Raw genomic sequence first — 16,355 nt, 5'->3', positions numbered from 1 at the left:
AGGCATTTTACATAATCTATACTAATAATAAATCTGTAGCCGAAATTTTTCTCGTAATTTTAGATTTTCCAAAAATAATTGGTCCTAACATATATAATTAACCACCCTGAAACCGAAAATCGCATTTTTGACATTTTTGTTTGTATGTCTGTCTGTATGTTTGTTACCTTTTCACGCGATAATGGCTGAACCGATTTATATGAAAATTGGAATATAAATTAAGTTCGTTGTAACGTAGATTTTAGGCTATTTGGCATTCAAAATATTTTATTTAAAAGGGGGGTTATAAGGGGGCCTGAATTAAATAAATCAAAGTATCTCGCTTATTATTGATTTTTGTGAAAAATGTTACATAACAAAAGTTTCTTTAAAAATAATTTCCGTTAAGTTTTATTCTTTACAAAATTTTGATAGGGCTGATATTTAATGAGATAAATGAGTTTTAAAATTAAAATAACGCCATCTAAGATGGTGCAATGAATTAAGAACAAATGACTTCGTCTATAAGGGGCCTTGGACATCAACAATCGAAAGTATAGAAACATAGCCTATAGAGAATGTTTCCGTGTTTGTATGAAGTAATATCAGAAGCTAAATTAACCGATTTGTATAATTAATTATTATTTCACCATTGGAAAGTGTAGTTTCTCTAGATGGACATAATGCTATAATGTTATTACAGTAACGTCTGAGTAAATCGAGGACAGGTAAGATTAAAATAGCTTCTTATGCACAGAAAATTTGGTAGGCTATTTTGTACATTCGTTTTCTGTATTTCTTAAAATAATATATATATATATATATATATATATATATATATATATATATATGTACACTCATTTTAATCTCAGAGAATTAACGAACAACGAGAGTGTATTGATTTAATATGCAGTAATAGTATGTTAGCTTAGCAATCCATTATTTTATAATTCAAATTTTGACTATGCTCAATTGAATCGTGTTAAAATACGTAAAATATATATGCAATAAATGCAATGCAAAAAAAATTGGGTAACGAGCGAAGCAGATTATCTTGCGCTGTTGTAAAAGTTGTTCCCTGGATCAAACGTCCTATTTTAATTGTGTAATTACTTTATATTTATTTCTAACAGGTGCAGCGGAGCGCACGGTTACGGCTAGTCATTTATATAATGTTTAATTTTTTTAACTTTCTAAATTGCATATTGTACTATGATTGCCACCTACTGTATTGATTTTTCTCTTTATTCCATATATACATTTTTTTTATTGTTTCCGGACCTACACGGTCACCTGTTATGACAGGCGGATATAGAATAAAATAATTCTTTAATTAACTAGTGTTCTGAAGCTGAAAATGTGTTGCGAATTCCATAGTTGCTTCGTACGGATTATTTTTTTTCGAATTTTAATTACAAAAGTACATTTTTCTTACGCATTTATCACAATTATTTGTTACAAATCACGCCACTCTTGTAAATTCTTCAAGACTGTACATTAGGAAGCATAATTAAACTACTGTAAAATATCAAGTTCCTAAAGTCGCATAATTTATATCAATTTTTGTGATAAGTCCTTAACAGGAATGTAATTTTTAATTAAAAATTGAAAAACAAAATCTGTACAAACCAAGTAACAACACATGTTTAGCTTCAGAACACTACCCAATTAAAGAAATGTTAGTTAATTATCTATTTGTAATATTCATTTACTCTAGAAGCTAAAGAAAAGAGGTACTTTACTAACAACTTCAAATTTGTGTAACTCAGAAGATATTGAGATTAGGGCACATGTTTAAGTGACATTCTTGCTCATAATGTCTTTGGATGTAAGCTCCGTAAGTAGCGGCAAATCCTCGTCAATCACTCTGTATATCACAAGAATAAGAGATAGAAAAAGTTTTAGCAAATTTTTAATCCGGAATTTCGAAACAATCGCATAAAATAGCACTTTCACGTCGAAGAAAGAGTAAGATAAAAGCAGGTGACTTTGGACAGAGAGGCTTATTAAAAATAAAAGGTAACTAAGATTTGACTAACATTGTGTAATCCTTATAAAATATATAGTACAGGTGAAGTCCAAATTGTTGAGACTAATTTGATACTTGAACATTAGCCTACATTAGATTAATTGAACGTACCGATGTTTAAAGGGCATATATCCATGAAACTATATTTGTGGGAAAACACAAAAAATATTTTCACAACTAAACCAAGAGAGAAATTTATTAGATCTCAGGTGGACTACATAGAACTGTTTAAGTGACAACGGCTTCATCAAATAATCTTTGATTAAGTGTACTGTATTAAGAGTAATCATATTACAAAATCCACTAAAGTATACTCTTGTAACAAGAAAATAAATGAAAGAACTGAAAACAACATAGCATCAAATACATCATTTGTGTTTCAAACTCTTAACTATTTATTACTCATAATGTTTATATCATTTCTTCTAGCTGGTTTTCTTAGTTTACTGTCCCCCATGCTTCCACATCTGCTCTGGGCCATTCTCCATTTATATACGTTTTTGCGGACACAAGCCATTCCTTAAACTTTTATTAGAAAAGCTAATGTTCATCTGGAACATACTAGATAGTCTTGACAATGTCCTCAAGCTTTGTCTTAGCTATTGGTGTTCTGTTTTTATATGCAGGATTAGGAAAGAGTACAGTTTCAACGAACTGACTTGATGTTTGCCTAGGATGAACGTGGGTTGCACTGCCACGTTGATATGCGTTGAAGCTATGCTTACTCCAACGAGCACAGAATGCATAGAGTAGACATGAACAGCTTGGAGGTGAAGCCGCTTTTGTAGACCGTCGCCATTATGATGCTACCAAAACATTGGGCTCCCGGTTAGCACATGAACAGTTGATTGTGATGTTGCATCGTTGTTTTAATTAATAAATGAAGTAATTTCAGTATGCCTACATGTGCTGCGTATTGCTGCACAAACAGGTTTTGAAAAAAATTCCTGGAATAACTTTTCACAGGTAAATATGCATGTGTGAAATGTACTTATTACCTGTAGATAATGAATGATTTAGCCTAGGTTAGTCGGTTAGATTCGTATTGTTCACGTATGTGTTTGATTAAGAGAAAGGATTAGTGTATTGATATTATTGTAATTAATTTTTATAATCACTAAATCAGACACGCTTTGTAAACTTAGCATGTACGAGCGAAGCTAACCTAACAACCCAAGTTGGAAGTTTATGTCGCGTGCTGTAGAAAATGGGTGTACCGAGGTTTCTCTTCAACCGAATGCACATAGGCCTATTCGTTTGATGAAAAAGAAATAGTGTATTAATATTATTGTAATTTTTATAATCACGAAATCAGACTTATGCTTTGCAGACTTACAGTTCATTCCAGATGTCCTGGGAGAGAGAGTCACAGACATTACGTGACCTTCAACTGAATGTCGCCACGCCATTGGCCGTCAAGCGGGAGATAAGAGTAGAGCATGATTCACTGTGACTCGCTTGTCTTTCCAGCAGTTGTGATTCGACGCTGTAATAGATTGAGTAAAATAAATTTTCACTATTATTGTTATTTTAACAACAACGTGTACAAGTGTCATTGATTTGCGTTAGACATTGAACTGCAATATTGTGAAGTACAGATTAGTTTTATATAGTGTGTTGTGCATAACTGAATGTAGAGTGCTGACATGAATGACGATTCTCAACCAGGATGTTCTGGACATTCGCCAGTCAAGCGGGGGGGAGGGTTTCATACGAGAGAAAAAATACAGATTATAAATGTGTATAAGACTCTTGTGAAAGATAACCCTGAAGTATCTCTTACAGACGTAGTTTCAAAAGTATGTTCAACTTTGGGAGTAGGGAAGAGCAGTGTGTATAGAATATTAAATGAATATCGATTTACGGGCCAAGTCAAATCTAAAAAAAACCCAAAACTAAAACTATATTAAATACAGTCGATGATTTTACAAAGGCTGCGATAAGGAGTACATTATTTTCCATCTATCTGATGGTGCTGCAGTTCAGTTTCGAACCTTGGTCCCTCTATTATATTATTTTACTCTATATTAATATTCCAGACAGTATTCATTAATAATTTCGCAAAGTGAGTTTGGCAGCTTGTGAACCGCGCTTTTTGTCTCTGCCTCTGTTTACTTGCATTCCCAACACATCTGGAATAGAGTATAGTAGCTTCATTAACTCGGTCGTGAACTAACTCAACCCACTTGGTAATAAAACTTCACTTTTGTTCGCCGTTATAATCTAATTATATACTATAAACGAAGAGCCTATCAAATAGTATATGGTTAAGAGCATTCCACTTTTTCTCTAAACAAAATCGGGACATCTATACGAAATACTGGCAAAAGGAAGAGATTGCTAATTTGCGTTAAGAAGCAAGTTGCATTATTAAATCGAAGCAAATGGATCAACCTATAAAAGTAATTATTATAGGGTAGCATTTTTATTGGACTAGTAACAAAATAAGGTCAAACTGTTATCTTCCTTTTTTTTATCATTATTGTTTGTTTAACCTTCCAGATTACCTATTAATACCATACTGCAATTTGAAGAGCTGTCAATTTAAATAGCCTGTATATATGTGATTTATCGATAGTTTTGTAATTTTTGCTAAAAATACGTGCTTAGCGATTCTGTATTACGAAACAAACAAAGTGTGAGTCCTCCAGGAAATTAGGAACATATGGAATTCTTATTATCATAAGATCTTCTATAACGTAATAGCTATTTTACAATGTTTTGGTAGCAACAAGATGGCGTCAGGTCCATCAAACCGGCTTCACTCCGTCCAATGGTATTAAGATGCTAGTGTCTACTCTATGTATTCTGTGCTCGTTGGCTTACTCCATGGTTATCTGAATTATAATGAAAATGACACAGGCTGCTTATTCCAAAAAACAACCTTTCTCCTTTTGGTTTGTTTGCAGTTTCTTTGGGTGCGGGACATTTCATGTAAAGTGGAGGCCATCATTTTTTGTAATCTAACACAATCTCAGTTGTTTCCAGATCAACACAGGTGAACTTTTGTTGTGCGCTGCTTATGATGATCAATTCAGTTAACTGGTGAATAGTGTAAATCCTATTATGCCTCCGCAGTTTCCTTTTGATCACTGCAAAATCCATATCGCATAGTATAAAAATTTGTCCATGAACAGGAAACAGCTCCTGAATCCTTTTCAACCTGAGTGACAGTAGGAACTTAGAGTATGGTTCTTATTCTGACCGGTACAGTTATCAGCTCATCATACTGACTGTAAGTAGTGACGCAGAAAAGAAAAAGCATGACCTGGCTCTTTGCAAGCCGTCCCTTAATGGAAAATGTACAGCACAGCAGTATTTTTTTCTCTGACCAACCTCTCCTACGGACAATCTTCGTCCCTGGACAACTCGTTCTCAATTTTCCACCTTTCAATAGTTACCTCGAATTACGGTAAATGTAAGCTACAGCATGCAGAAGCAACCACCAAATTAACAAAAGTTGTTTATTTACTAGAGATGTTATTAATTGGTCCAACAGAATAATTTCTGTTATAGTGCATGATTCTGTACAGATTGCTGAGCACTTTACTGCGGAATCCCGGCCATTAGTCACTCAGCTGAGTGCGCTCCTTGTATAATGGCAGTTGACTTGAAATATAAACGTCAACGTATATGCCTAGCTTGGAGTCAGGCCACAAAAGGGAAATAACACTGTAGGAGGAAGGTTCGATCCGGTGCTGTGGATTGAATTCGGCGTAGCTCAGTGGTCAGAGCGCTTGGTACGTAGAACCAAGGACCCGGGTTCGATCCCCGGCGCCGGAGCAAATTTTTCTCCTCAAATATTAAAAGTTGTTTAGCTGACATCCAGAGAGATTAAAGTGTTGGAATCAAACAATCGCCAAGTAACTGACATCCAAAGAAATTACGATACCGGAACTAGCTATAGCATGAACATCAGCACTGGTTTTTTTATAGGCCAGAAACGCCATACTTATGCCCATTTAACATGAAACATAGAAATTAATGTATCTAACCGCGTATTGGGTACTGATACATATGCCTCTTTAACATAGACTGATAGACCTACCTTCCAAGATTCAAAGGCAGTGAAAAAACGAAAATGACTTGTAGTGGTGGTTATGCCCTTTTAACATCGACGCGTTTATTTTCAAGGCTGTATCTCTAGTGATAATGTACCTCCTCATTAAATAGGTTTCTTCTGGTGTGAATATTCATTAGCAGTATATTTGTTGCGGCTATTTAATAGATTGATGTATTTCCGACAGGATTGCAGCTACCAATGAGAGGGCTGTCTCATCAGAATTCCACACTATTGCACATGAGACACCAAAGAATTCGGGTTCCTCGGGAGAACCTGCGCGGACTCATAAAGATGAGAAACAATTGGAATTAGAATCGTCTGAAATATGTTACTCAACTGCGGAGAAACTCAACGGCCCTGTACCGAAGGACGTAGGCAAGAAAACTTTAAAATGCGATGTTTGTGCGAAGTGTTTTTCAAACTTGGGTAACCTAAAAACTCACGAACGCCTGCACGCAGGCGAGAAACCTTTCAAGTGTAATGTTTGTGGCAGGTGTTTCTCGCAATCGAGTGGCTTGAGGAGCCATAAACACGTGCATACTGGCGAGAAACCTTTGAAATGCGGTTTTTGTGGTAAGGATTTCGCATTGTCAAGTACCCTAAAAATTCATGAGCGCCTTCACACAGGTGTCAAACCTTTCAAATGTGATGTTTGTGGTAAGTGTTTTGCGAAATCCAGTGTCGCAAGAGCTCACGAACGCCTCCACACTGGCGAGAGGCCGTTTAAATGTGATGTTTGTGGTAAGTGTTACACACAGTCGGGTAACCTAAGTATCCATCAAAAAGTGCACACTGGCGAGAAACCTTTCAAATGTGATGTGTGTGGTAAGTGTTACTCGCAGTCCTACAAATTAAAATCCCATAAACGTTTGCACACTGGCGAGAAACCTTTCAAATGTGATATTTGTGGTAAGCGTTACGCGCAATCAGGTAACATAAGAGCCCATGAGCGTCTGCACACTGACCATAAACCTTTCAAATGTGATGTTTGTGGTAAGTGTTACTCTCTGTCGTGTAACTTAAAAGCCCATAAACGCACACACACTGGCGAGAAACCTTTCAAATGTGAAGTATGTGGTAAGGCTTTCTCGCATTTCAGTACCCTAAGACGACACGAAGTTCTGCACACGGGTCAGAAACCTTTCAAATGTGACGTTTGTGGTAAGTGCTTCTCGCGATCGGGTTCCCTAAAAACGCATCAACGCCTGCACACTGGCGAGAAACCTTTCAAATGTGATATTTGTGGCAAGTGTTATTCGCAGTCCAGTAACCTAAGAAGTCATGAACGCTTGCACGCAGCCGAGAAGTCCTTCAAGTGTGACGTTTGTGGTAAGTGTTTCTCGCAGTCGGCTTACCTAAGAGCCCATGCAAGTCTGCACACTGGCGATAAACCTTTTAAGTGCAATGTTTGTCCTAAGCGTTTCCTGATATCGAGTAACTTAAAAAAACATGAACGCTCGCACACCGGTGAGAAACCTTTCAAATGTGATGTTTGTGGTAAGTGTTACGCGCAGTCGGGTATCCTGAAAGTCCATGCACGCAGTCACACAGGCGATAAACCTTTCAAATGCGATGTTTGTGGTAAGGATTTCACGACGTCGGGTAGCCTAAAACGACATGAGCGCCGTCATACAGGCGACAAACCTTTCAAGTGTAATACTTGTGGTAAGTGTTTTTCGGATTCGAGTAACCTAAGTAAACATAACCGGGTGCATACTGGCTAGAGAACTTGGCAATGTGATGTTTGTAGTGTTACAGTTGTAACCTCAAAGCCCATGATCGCCTGCACAGTGGCGAGAAACTTTTCAAATGTGATGTTTGTGGTAAGCGTTACTCGAAGTCGGGTAACCTAAGAGTCCATGAACGCCGACACAGAGGCGAGAAACTAAAAGTGCGATGTTCGTTTTGAGCGACTCTTTCTAGTAGTCTTTAAGCCTTGAACTTTTGTGCAGAGGCAAGAAACCTTGTAAATGTGACGGACGTCAAACGTGTTTCGCTATTACGTGTAGCTAAGCGTTCTAGTACGCAAGCATATTGGTAACAAACATTGCTATTGTGATTTTTGTGGTAAGTTTTTTCCGCGGTCAGTAGTCTAAGAAACCATTAACACCTATAGGCAGAGAGGTGACATCTTTGAAACGTGTTGCTTTTCCAAGAGTATTACAAATATGTTTTGAAACATTCTGACCAAAAGATTTGGCAATGCGATGACTGTGGAATGTGTTTTTCTTAGTTCTGTAATCTAAAACTGTTAGGCCTTGTCAACAATAAACCGGGAACGAAAACTACAACTAGAATGGAAATACTCTTAAAATGCGTTCTTTAAAAGGTGAGCATTCGCAATTGACGAGAAACTTGCAGAGAAAGTGAAAGTTCATTCACTCTGTTGGCATCATAAAGCTACTTTCTCGTTGTATATTTTGTAGCAAGTAGGCCATAACATGACATCTTCTTCACCCAATGTGTCTTAAGTAACTCAGAAATTCAATAGAATCACTTTCAGTATTATGCTACGTTTATCTGACCAGATTACCACGGAATTGAATTATTAAAAAACTCTTGTGTCATAAATTTGTTATTAGGTTAACTTGTGTTTTTAGAACTGGTTTGAATAGTGGAAGGAGTGGTAGTAGGAGGAAAGAATAGATATGGAGGCGATACCTGACATGTGACTTTTGTGAGAAAGGAAAGATTGAGTTATCAGAAAGAGACTTACTTTCATGATGGGTAATATTATATGAATCTACAGACACGGAAGGTCATCTCAAAGTAAAAGCTATTTTCCCCCTTTATAGTGATATAGCCACTGTATATACTGAGATCACAGGACAGGTCTTGCCTCCTCTACTGTACATAAAATTTGCTGATGATATGACGTTTGCAGAAGAGGAGATGATACTAAAGGATATACTGCTAGAGCTAAATGACAGCTATGAGCAGTATAGAATGAGGATAAATACAAACAAGACGAAGACCATGGTTATAGTTAGAAAACTACAGATGGTAAAGTTTCAAATTCTAAATGAGACAGTAGAACAAGTGGACAGCTTCAAATTCTTGGGGTGTTCTATAAGCATTATCATGAGATGCCGCCGAGAAGTCAAAAGGAAGATAGCAATGGCCAAGGAAACTTTTAATAGATAAAGGAGCATCTTCTGTGTACCTCTGCAAAAATAACTAAGGAAGAGACTAGTGAAGTGCTTTGTATGAATTGTGGCATTTTATGGGGCAGAAGCATGGACATTACGACGAAAAGAAGAGAAGCGAATAGAAGCATTTGAAATATGGATATAGAGAAGAATGGAACGTGTGAAATGGACAGACAGAATAAGAAATAAAGCTGTGTTGGAAAGAGTTGGTGAAGAAAGAATGATGCTGAAACTGATCAGGAAGAGGAAAATGAATTGGTTGGGTCACTGGTGGAAAAGAAACTGCCTGCTGAAGGATGTACTCGAAGGAAGATGTACTATGGGAAAAGAGTTCGGAGCAGAAGAAGATATGAGATGATAGACGACACTAAGATATATGGATCATATGAGAAGACAAAGATTAAGGCAGCAAATGTGAAAGATTGGAGAAACCTGGGTTTGCATCGAAAGACCTTCCCTTCGGCAGAACACTGAATGACTGAACCCATGTTTATGTTAACTGGCTTGTATTCATGAAAGAACGCCATTGTTCAGTGATTTATATTGTCGTTTCCGTTGATGGTTTATTGTAAATCATAAAGCACTTTTGTAGTCATTCGGTGTACTTGTCAAAATGTTATTAAAATATCCATAATTTTACATATTGTTGCAGTATCTTTCGACAGTTCCTGAGGGAGCTGGGTAGGGAATTCCAGAAACGAATTACGAATTGCTGATACTGTGAAAGAGGAAAAATAGTGAGCTGTTTTATGGCAAGGCATAGATAATAAAGGGTCATTTTTAGAACTAGTACCCAGGCTGTGATAAGAGGACAAGAAATTAAAATGCACCGAGAGATAGTCAGGCGAGGAAGTATTGATGATGCGATATAGGAAAATGAGTGAATGGATATATCTTCGGTCCTGTAATCTTAATCATTGGAGTGTTTCAAGGGAAGGTGTAATGTGGTCGTATTTGCGGATGTTGCAAATGAAATGTACGCAGGCATTATGAACGCGCTGCAATCTTTGGGCTAAGTTAGAATTTAAATCTGTTAGTAGAATGTCACAATAGTCAAAATGTGGCAGCACCAATGTTTGTTGATAATTATTTTTAATTGAAAAGGTAGAAAATTTTTCGGGCGATTTAATAAATGAGGGATGGAGAAGACGGCCTTGCATGTGTGTGTGATTTGGACATTCCATTTGAGGCCCTCGTCCATGTACACACCTAGATATTTAACAGAGGGACTGAATGGGATAATAATTTAATTCAATTTTATAGAATTTATAATAGCGGTTTTTTAAATGACACTCAGGAGGAAATTAAACGCAGAATAAATATGGGAAATGCCTGTTATTATTCGTTTGAGAAGCTTTTGTCATCTAGTCTGCCGTCAAAAAATGTGAAAGTTATAATTTATAAAACAGTTATATTACCGGTTGTTCTGTATGGCTATGAAACTTGGACTCTCACTTTGAGAGAGGAACAGAGATTAAGGGTGTTTGAGAATAAGTTGTTAGCAAAATATTTGGGGCTAAGAGGGATGAAGTTGCAGGAGAATGGAGAAAGTTACACAACGCAGAGCTGCACGCATTGTATTCTTCACAAGTCAGTAAGATAGTTTTAGTTTTTTTTATACTGTTCTGTAGAAGTCTTAGTTTAGTTTGAGTCCTGCTTTGTTGCTCTTGTCTGACACTCTTGTTATTAATTCCTCTTCCTTTTTTTCTGCAGTCAGTGTAGTTTCGTCAGCGTATCTGATGTTATTGATCTGTGACCATCAATCCTTATGCCTACATTGATGTCATCCAGCTCAGCAGCTCTTATTACGTATTCTGTATGTAGGCTGAACAAACTAGGAGAGAGGATGCACCCTTGCCTAACTCCTTTCTTGACAGGGAACCACTCTATTTCTCCTTCCTGTAGTCGAACTCTTGCTTCCTGATCTCTATAAAGCTCTTTTATCATGATAATTAAATGTGTTGGTATTCCCAACTGCAGTCAAATTCTCGACAGTAGATTGTGATCGACACAGTCAAATGCTTTGGAGTAATCCAAAAAACCTAAGAATATACTCTGTTGAAAGTCGTTTGTTTCCTCCAGAATTCATCTTAAGTTTGCGATATGGTCCCTGATTCCTCTTCCCTTTATAAAACTTGATTGTTCTGGTGGTAATTCTCTTTCTGGATAGCTTTCAAGTCTTTTGTTTATTATTTTAAGTATAATATTACTAACGTGTGAGGTAAGAGCTGTTGTTCTATTGCTGGCACGTTCTCGGCTGTCTCCTTTCTTGGGCAGTAATATATATACTGTGTGGTTCTTTCAGTCATCTGGCCATTATTTCATTTTCCATATAAGGTTGCAAAGTTCGAAGATAATCTTTATAATCTCTTCACCAGCATTCCTGATCAACTCTATGGGGATATCATTTATCCTTGGTGACTATTAGCTATATGTTTTGTAGCTCATAACACTTCTTCTTTTAAGATTAGAGGTTCAATGTTGTGTTGCACATTAATGCTGGGATCTTTTTCATATAATCAGCTTGTGTATTCTTCGCACCTTTTATTATGTCTTATTTAGAAGTTAATAGAACTCCATCTTTGTTCTTAATTGAAATTAATTAATTAATACGTTATGGAAAAGATTATAAGCAAACTCATGAGTTGTGTACTGGAATCTGAAAACCGATTATCTAATATCAAGAGTGGTTTTCGCAAGTACAGATCCACCGCATACCATCTTGTTCTGCTGGAGACCGCCATTAGAGATGCTTTCCTCAAGGAGCATCTTGTTGCGGTTTTCTTTGATCTATAGGAAGCTTACGATACCACATGGCGTTATGGAATTCTGCAAACTCTGCATGTTTGGGGACTTCGTGGCAGTCTCCCAATGTTTATTGCAACGTTCATGGCAGAGTTGTATTTCCGAGTTCAAGTAGGCACCACACTTTCTAACGAACATCCTCAACAAAACGGCGTTCCGCAGGGGTCTGTATTAAGCGTTCATCTTTTCTGCATTGCGATCACTGTGTGGGTGACTGAGTATCTTCTCTGTTTTACGTTGATGACTTCAGCTCATATTACAGCTCCCGATATCTTCCATCCATCGGTCGACAGTTGCAGCTGGTCATCAACGTACTATCAGAATGGGCTGTTCGCAATGGCTTTAAATTCTCCACTCTGTAAACGCAGTGAGTCCACTTCTACAACCATCGTGGTCTTCATTCACATCCTGAACTGCCTCTTAATGCTGTGGAGTTGCAATATACAGACGCTGCGAGATTTTTTATTTCTATATTTGACCATAAATTAACGTGGGAGGCGCATATGCGTGATTTAAGAAGCCGTTATGAATAGTCTGTAAATAATATACGCCTTTTGTCAGTGATTCGCTGGGTTGCAGACCGCGTATTGCTTTTATGAGTTCATGGTACTCTTATCCGATTAACGCTGGATTATGGCTCTTTTATTTATGGCTCATCAAATAAATGTAATTACGCCTTGTAGATATTGTCCATCATTATGGGATTCGACTCACTACAGTTGCCTTCCGAACTAGTCGGATAGAGAGCCTGTATTGTGAAGCGGGGGAACCATCACTGTATCGACGACGTAATGTCCTTTTGTGTTCATATGCGATTAATCTCCGCTCGCAGCCTGAGCACAATTCTTACGACTCTTTCCATCATTCGTCTTTTTACGGCCTATACAGTGAAATTCACGGAGACGTCGTCAAGCAGGCGTCCGATTTCGTGAACTGCTTTCTGATCTCGACATCCATCTACCATGAGTTCGCACACTGGAGTGGATTATGCGACGTCCCTTGTTTGATGTAAGTCTGAGCCGAAGTTTTAAGAATTTTACACCAGCTTTAGTTTATAGACTTTGTTTTAGTGAACTTTTATCACAATATTCAAATTATTCTTTAGATTTTGCTGACGCATCGCGTGTAAATGATTATGTTTGATGCTCCTTAATTGCAGATAGACAGATATTTAAATATAAACTGAGCGAATATACCAGTGTTTCTACTGCAGAATAGTATCCTTTTTACAGAGCTTTATTGTTTTTAATTAGACAACCTCGGGGCAGATATCTAATCTGCTCCGACTCTTTAAGTGCTATTCAGTCTCTGCAGTCTTTCGATTCAGATTATCCCCTCGTGTTAAGAACACAGCAGCTATTCCACACACTCCTAAGCTCTGATTATGAGATTGGAGTAGTGTGGATTCCTGGCCATGTTGGAATTCCAGGGAATGAGGCCGCAGATGCTGCAGCCAAAGGTGGTGCTACGAATGGCACTGTGGTGTATTGGCGCGAGAGGTGGCAAGACTTACAAAATTCCTTGAAATATAGACTATGGTAGCAATGCGATGGATAATGGTCTGCACTATATAGAAATAAATTACGAAGTGTAATGAATACTGTCCGGGTTGGGATTCGTTAACAAGAGCGTCACAACGCGAAGAGGCTTTACTCACCCGATTCAGGATTGGCCATTTTATGTTTCGCAAAAACCTTTGAAAAGTGAAAACCAGTAATATGACAAAAATTAATGATTGTCTACTTAAGTTTTCTTGCCCACACTAGACGTTCCTGTGACCTTCTTTGCACTTAGTTTCAACAATTAAATCTTGTTTCCTGCTTGAAGATTTCAGTCTCTCCTCTCCTCTCCTCTCCTCTCCTCTCCTCTCCTCTCCTCTCCTCTCCTCTCCTCTCCTCTCCTCTCCTCTCCTCTCCTCTCCTCTCCTCTCCTCTCCTCTCTTCTCTTCTCTTCTCTTCTCTTCTCTTCTCTTCTCTTCTCTTCTCTTCTCTTCTCTTTTTCACCTATATGTCTCCATCTCATCCTTTTATCATCATCTTTACTCTTTCCTATCATAATTTTCTTCTCCGCGTGCTCGTCTCCATTCCTGTTAAGACAATATATTTTACTCCAATTCCCCAATTCTTTTTCTTTATTTCAATCTTCTACTCTCTTCTTTTATTAAGTCTCAGATGCTTTTCCGTTTCCACTACTTCCATTCCTTCTTCCTGTTCCTTTCTTACTCTTTACATTGCTTTTCGTTTGTATGCTATTCTATTATATTTATGCTTCCCGTCTGTCTCTGCGGCCTACTGTATTATTATGCATTCATGATTTCTAGGCGACTTTGTTGTTTAATTCTCTTCCCATTCATGCTCCATTATTCCCGCTAACATGCAAGTTCTGAAGGTCTGGCTTTAACTCACTTGCGATTTATTATCAGAGCTGCTTTCCAGTGTCGCAATATTTGCAATGCAAATTGGTTGCTAGTTGCTTAAGGTCAATGCTAGGGAGCGGATTTTTATGTAATTACATATTATATTCCTTTCAACATAACCGTATATAAATAACAAATGTTTCCAAATCTTGTAATTACCATTAATATATTAAAATTTGATGCTACATATATTTACATATTTACCCCACATTACATACTCGTATTATGGCTTGGTATTGCATAAATCTACATATTTAGCCTTCAGTCCTTGCTGTTTTCAGGAATGGAAGCAGCCCTCTTCTCCTGTTTCTTGTTCCATAGTCAAAATCATATTTAAGTCTAATTTATGTTCTTTTAAAATTTCTCCACTTCATCATGGTTAATTTTGTCGTTCTCATATTTGTAAATCTAACGAAAATTAGTCTGTTTCTTCTCTTATCTAATCGGTATATTTCTTCAATATGTCCTTCACTTATGACAAAATTAAGTACTTCCCAACACACGTTACACACTGTGTCATAAGCCTCTATTCCACATTCATGTCCTACTTCTTTTACGCCGAAAATTATCATGTTCTTGTTTCTTTGATAGGCTACTCTTCAAAATAATTGATACTATTCTTCATTTTCGCATTTTCCTGCAGTAGTTCTTCAATCTTCCTTTTGTTTCCTTCACTGTTTTGTTTCATGTTATCAAATGTTTTCCTTTCTTCTAGTAGTTTGTGTAGGCTCTGTAACTTTTCCAAAATTTGTGTCTTGTGTTGTGAGGAGTTTATTTCTTGAACTGTTATGCTCCATTCTTCTGTAATTAATTGAGTGATTCTCCCCATTGTCACTGTTCTACTTGTATCTTAATCGTAGGGCACTGCTCTCTACACGTAGCCTACATGTCTCTCCCTCTCTGCCGGACCTTTCCTTCAAGCGGCCGTCCTCTTTCCACTGCTGTTCCTGATTGCGGTTTTTATCATCTTGCCAACTAGAGGATATAACTTTTTCTGCACAGAATACCTCACGTTCACATGGGGGAGACCCCTAACATAGTAGTGATAGCAAGAACTCGATTTCAATATATATATATATATATATATATATATATATATATATATATATATATATAGAACTTGTTTTACATTTGATCTCTTTTAATTTATTTAAGTTCGTTATATTGCGATTCTGTATCAACATCTCAGGGTATTTAGAGCCTGGTTGAAGTGAAGGCGATAATGCCGGTGAAATGAATCCGGGGTCCAGCACCGATAGTTACCCAGCATTTGCTCATATTGGTTAGAGGGAAAACCCTGGAAAAAGCCTGAACTAAGTAACTTGCTCCCACCGGGATTCAAACCCGGGCCACCTGGTTTCGCGGTCAGATACGGTAACCGTTACTCACAGGTGTGGACTTGAGCTCTTCATATGCACCTGTTAATAGAGTTAGGAATTAAAACCACACACAGCTATCCAAAATGAATTGTTTAGAAAATTACATACCAAGATATCAGCTTTTAAAGCAGTATCACATTTTCATAATTTTATTATAATTCATAATGTTTTAAGAGACATTCTGTTTCTATTGAAAATCCTGACCCCATACTTAGTGTATTCATCTTTACTGTTTGTAGATTCAGAAGTAAAACATTAACGTCACATTTCGATCTTATGAAGCAATACATGATATATAGCTACTCGCAATATAACGTGAGGAGCACAGATACCGGTAGTAGTAATCATAGGAAGACTATGAACTACGTACTCCTACGTACCTAGCTAACTACCACTAAATGTCGCAAAAATTGATAATGTTATGACGTAGATATGGATTGTATTCTTGTTCAAATGCAGTTGTTCATTGTGTAACCATTGCAACATGTATTGATATGAAAATATTACGAGAATAACAGATATAGCAGCCATACAG

General features: G+C 37.3%; 1 protein-coding gene across 8 annotated transcripts in view; it reads left to right on the top strand.

Annotated features, from left to right (window-relative positions):
* The window catches only part of LOC138705738 (zinc finger protein 665-like), a 634,676-nt gene that overhangs the window by 68,900 nt on the left and 549,421 nt on the right, over positions 1 to 16,355 (top strand). For 7 of the 8 annotated variants that reach the window (XM_069834313.1, XM_069834311.1, XM_069834312.1 and 4 more), the window contains one exon: positions 6,256 to 9,859. In XM_069834313.1, the coding sequence (XP_069690414.1) occupies positions 6,256 to 7,795 (1,540 nt within the window). In that variant the 3' untranslated portion in view covers positions 7,796 to 9,859. Of the gene's footprint in view, positions 1 to 6,255; positions 9,860 to 16,355 lie in introns of those variants that run through there. The other variant, XM_069834314.1, reaches the window with a different exon arrangement.

This window comes from Periplaneta americana, chromosome 9, assembly GCF_040183065.1.
Source record: "Periplaneta americana isolate PAMFEO1 chromosome 9, P.americana_PAMFEO1_priV1, whole genome shotgun sequence".
Taxonomy (NCBI): Eukaryota; Metazoa; Arthropoda; class Insecta; order Blattodea; family Blattidae; genus Periplaneta; species Periplaneta americana.
The sequence above is the reverse complement of the archived record's forward strand: the minus strand, read 5'-3'. Positions and strand labels throughout refer to the sequence as shown.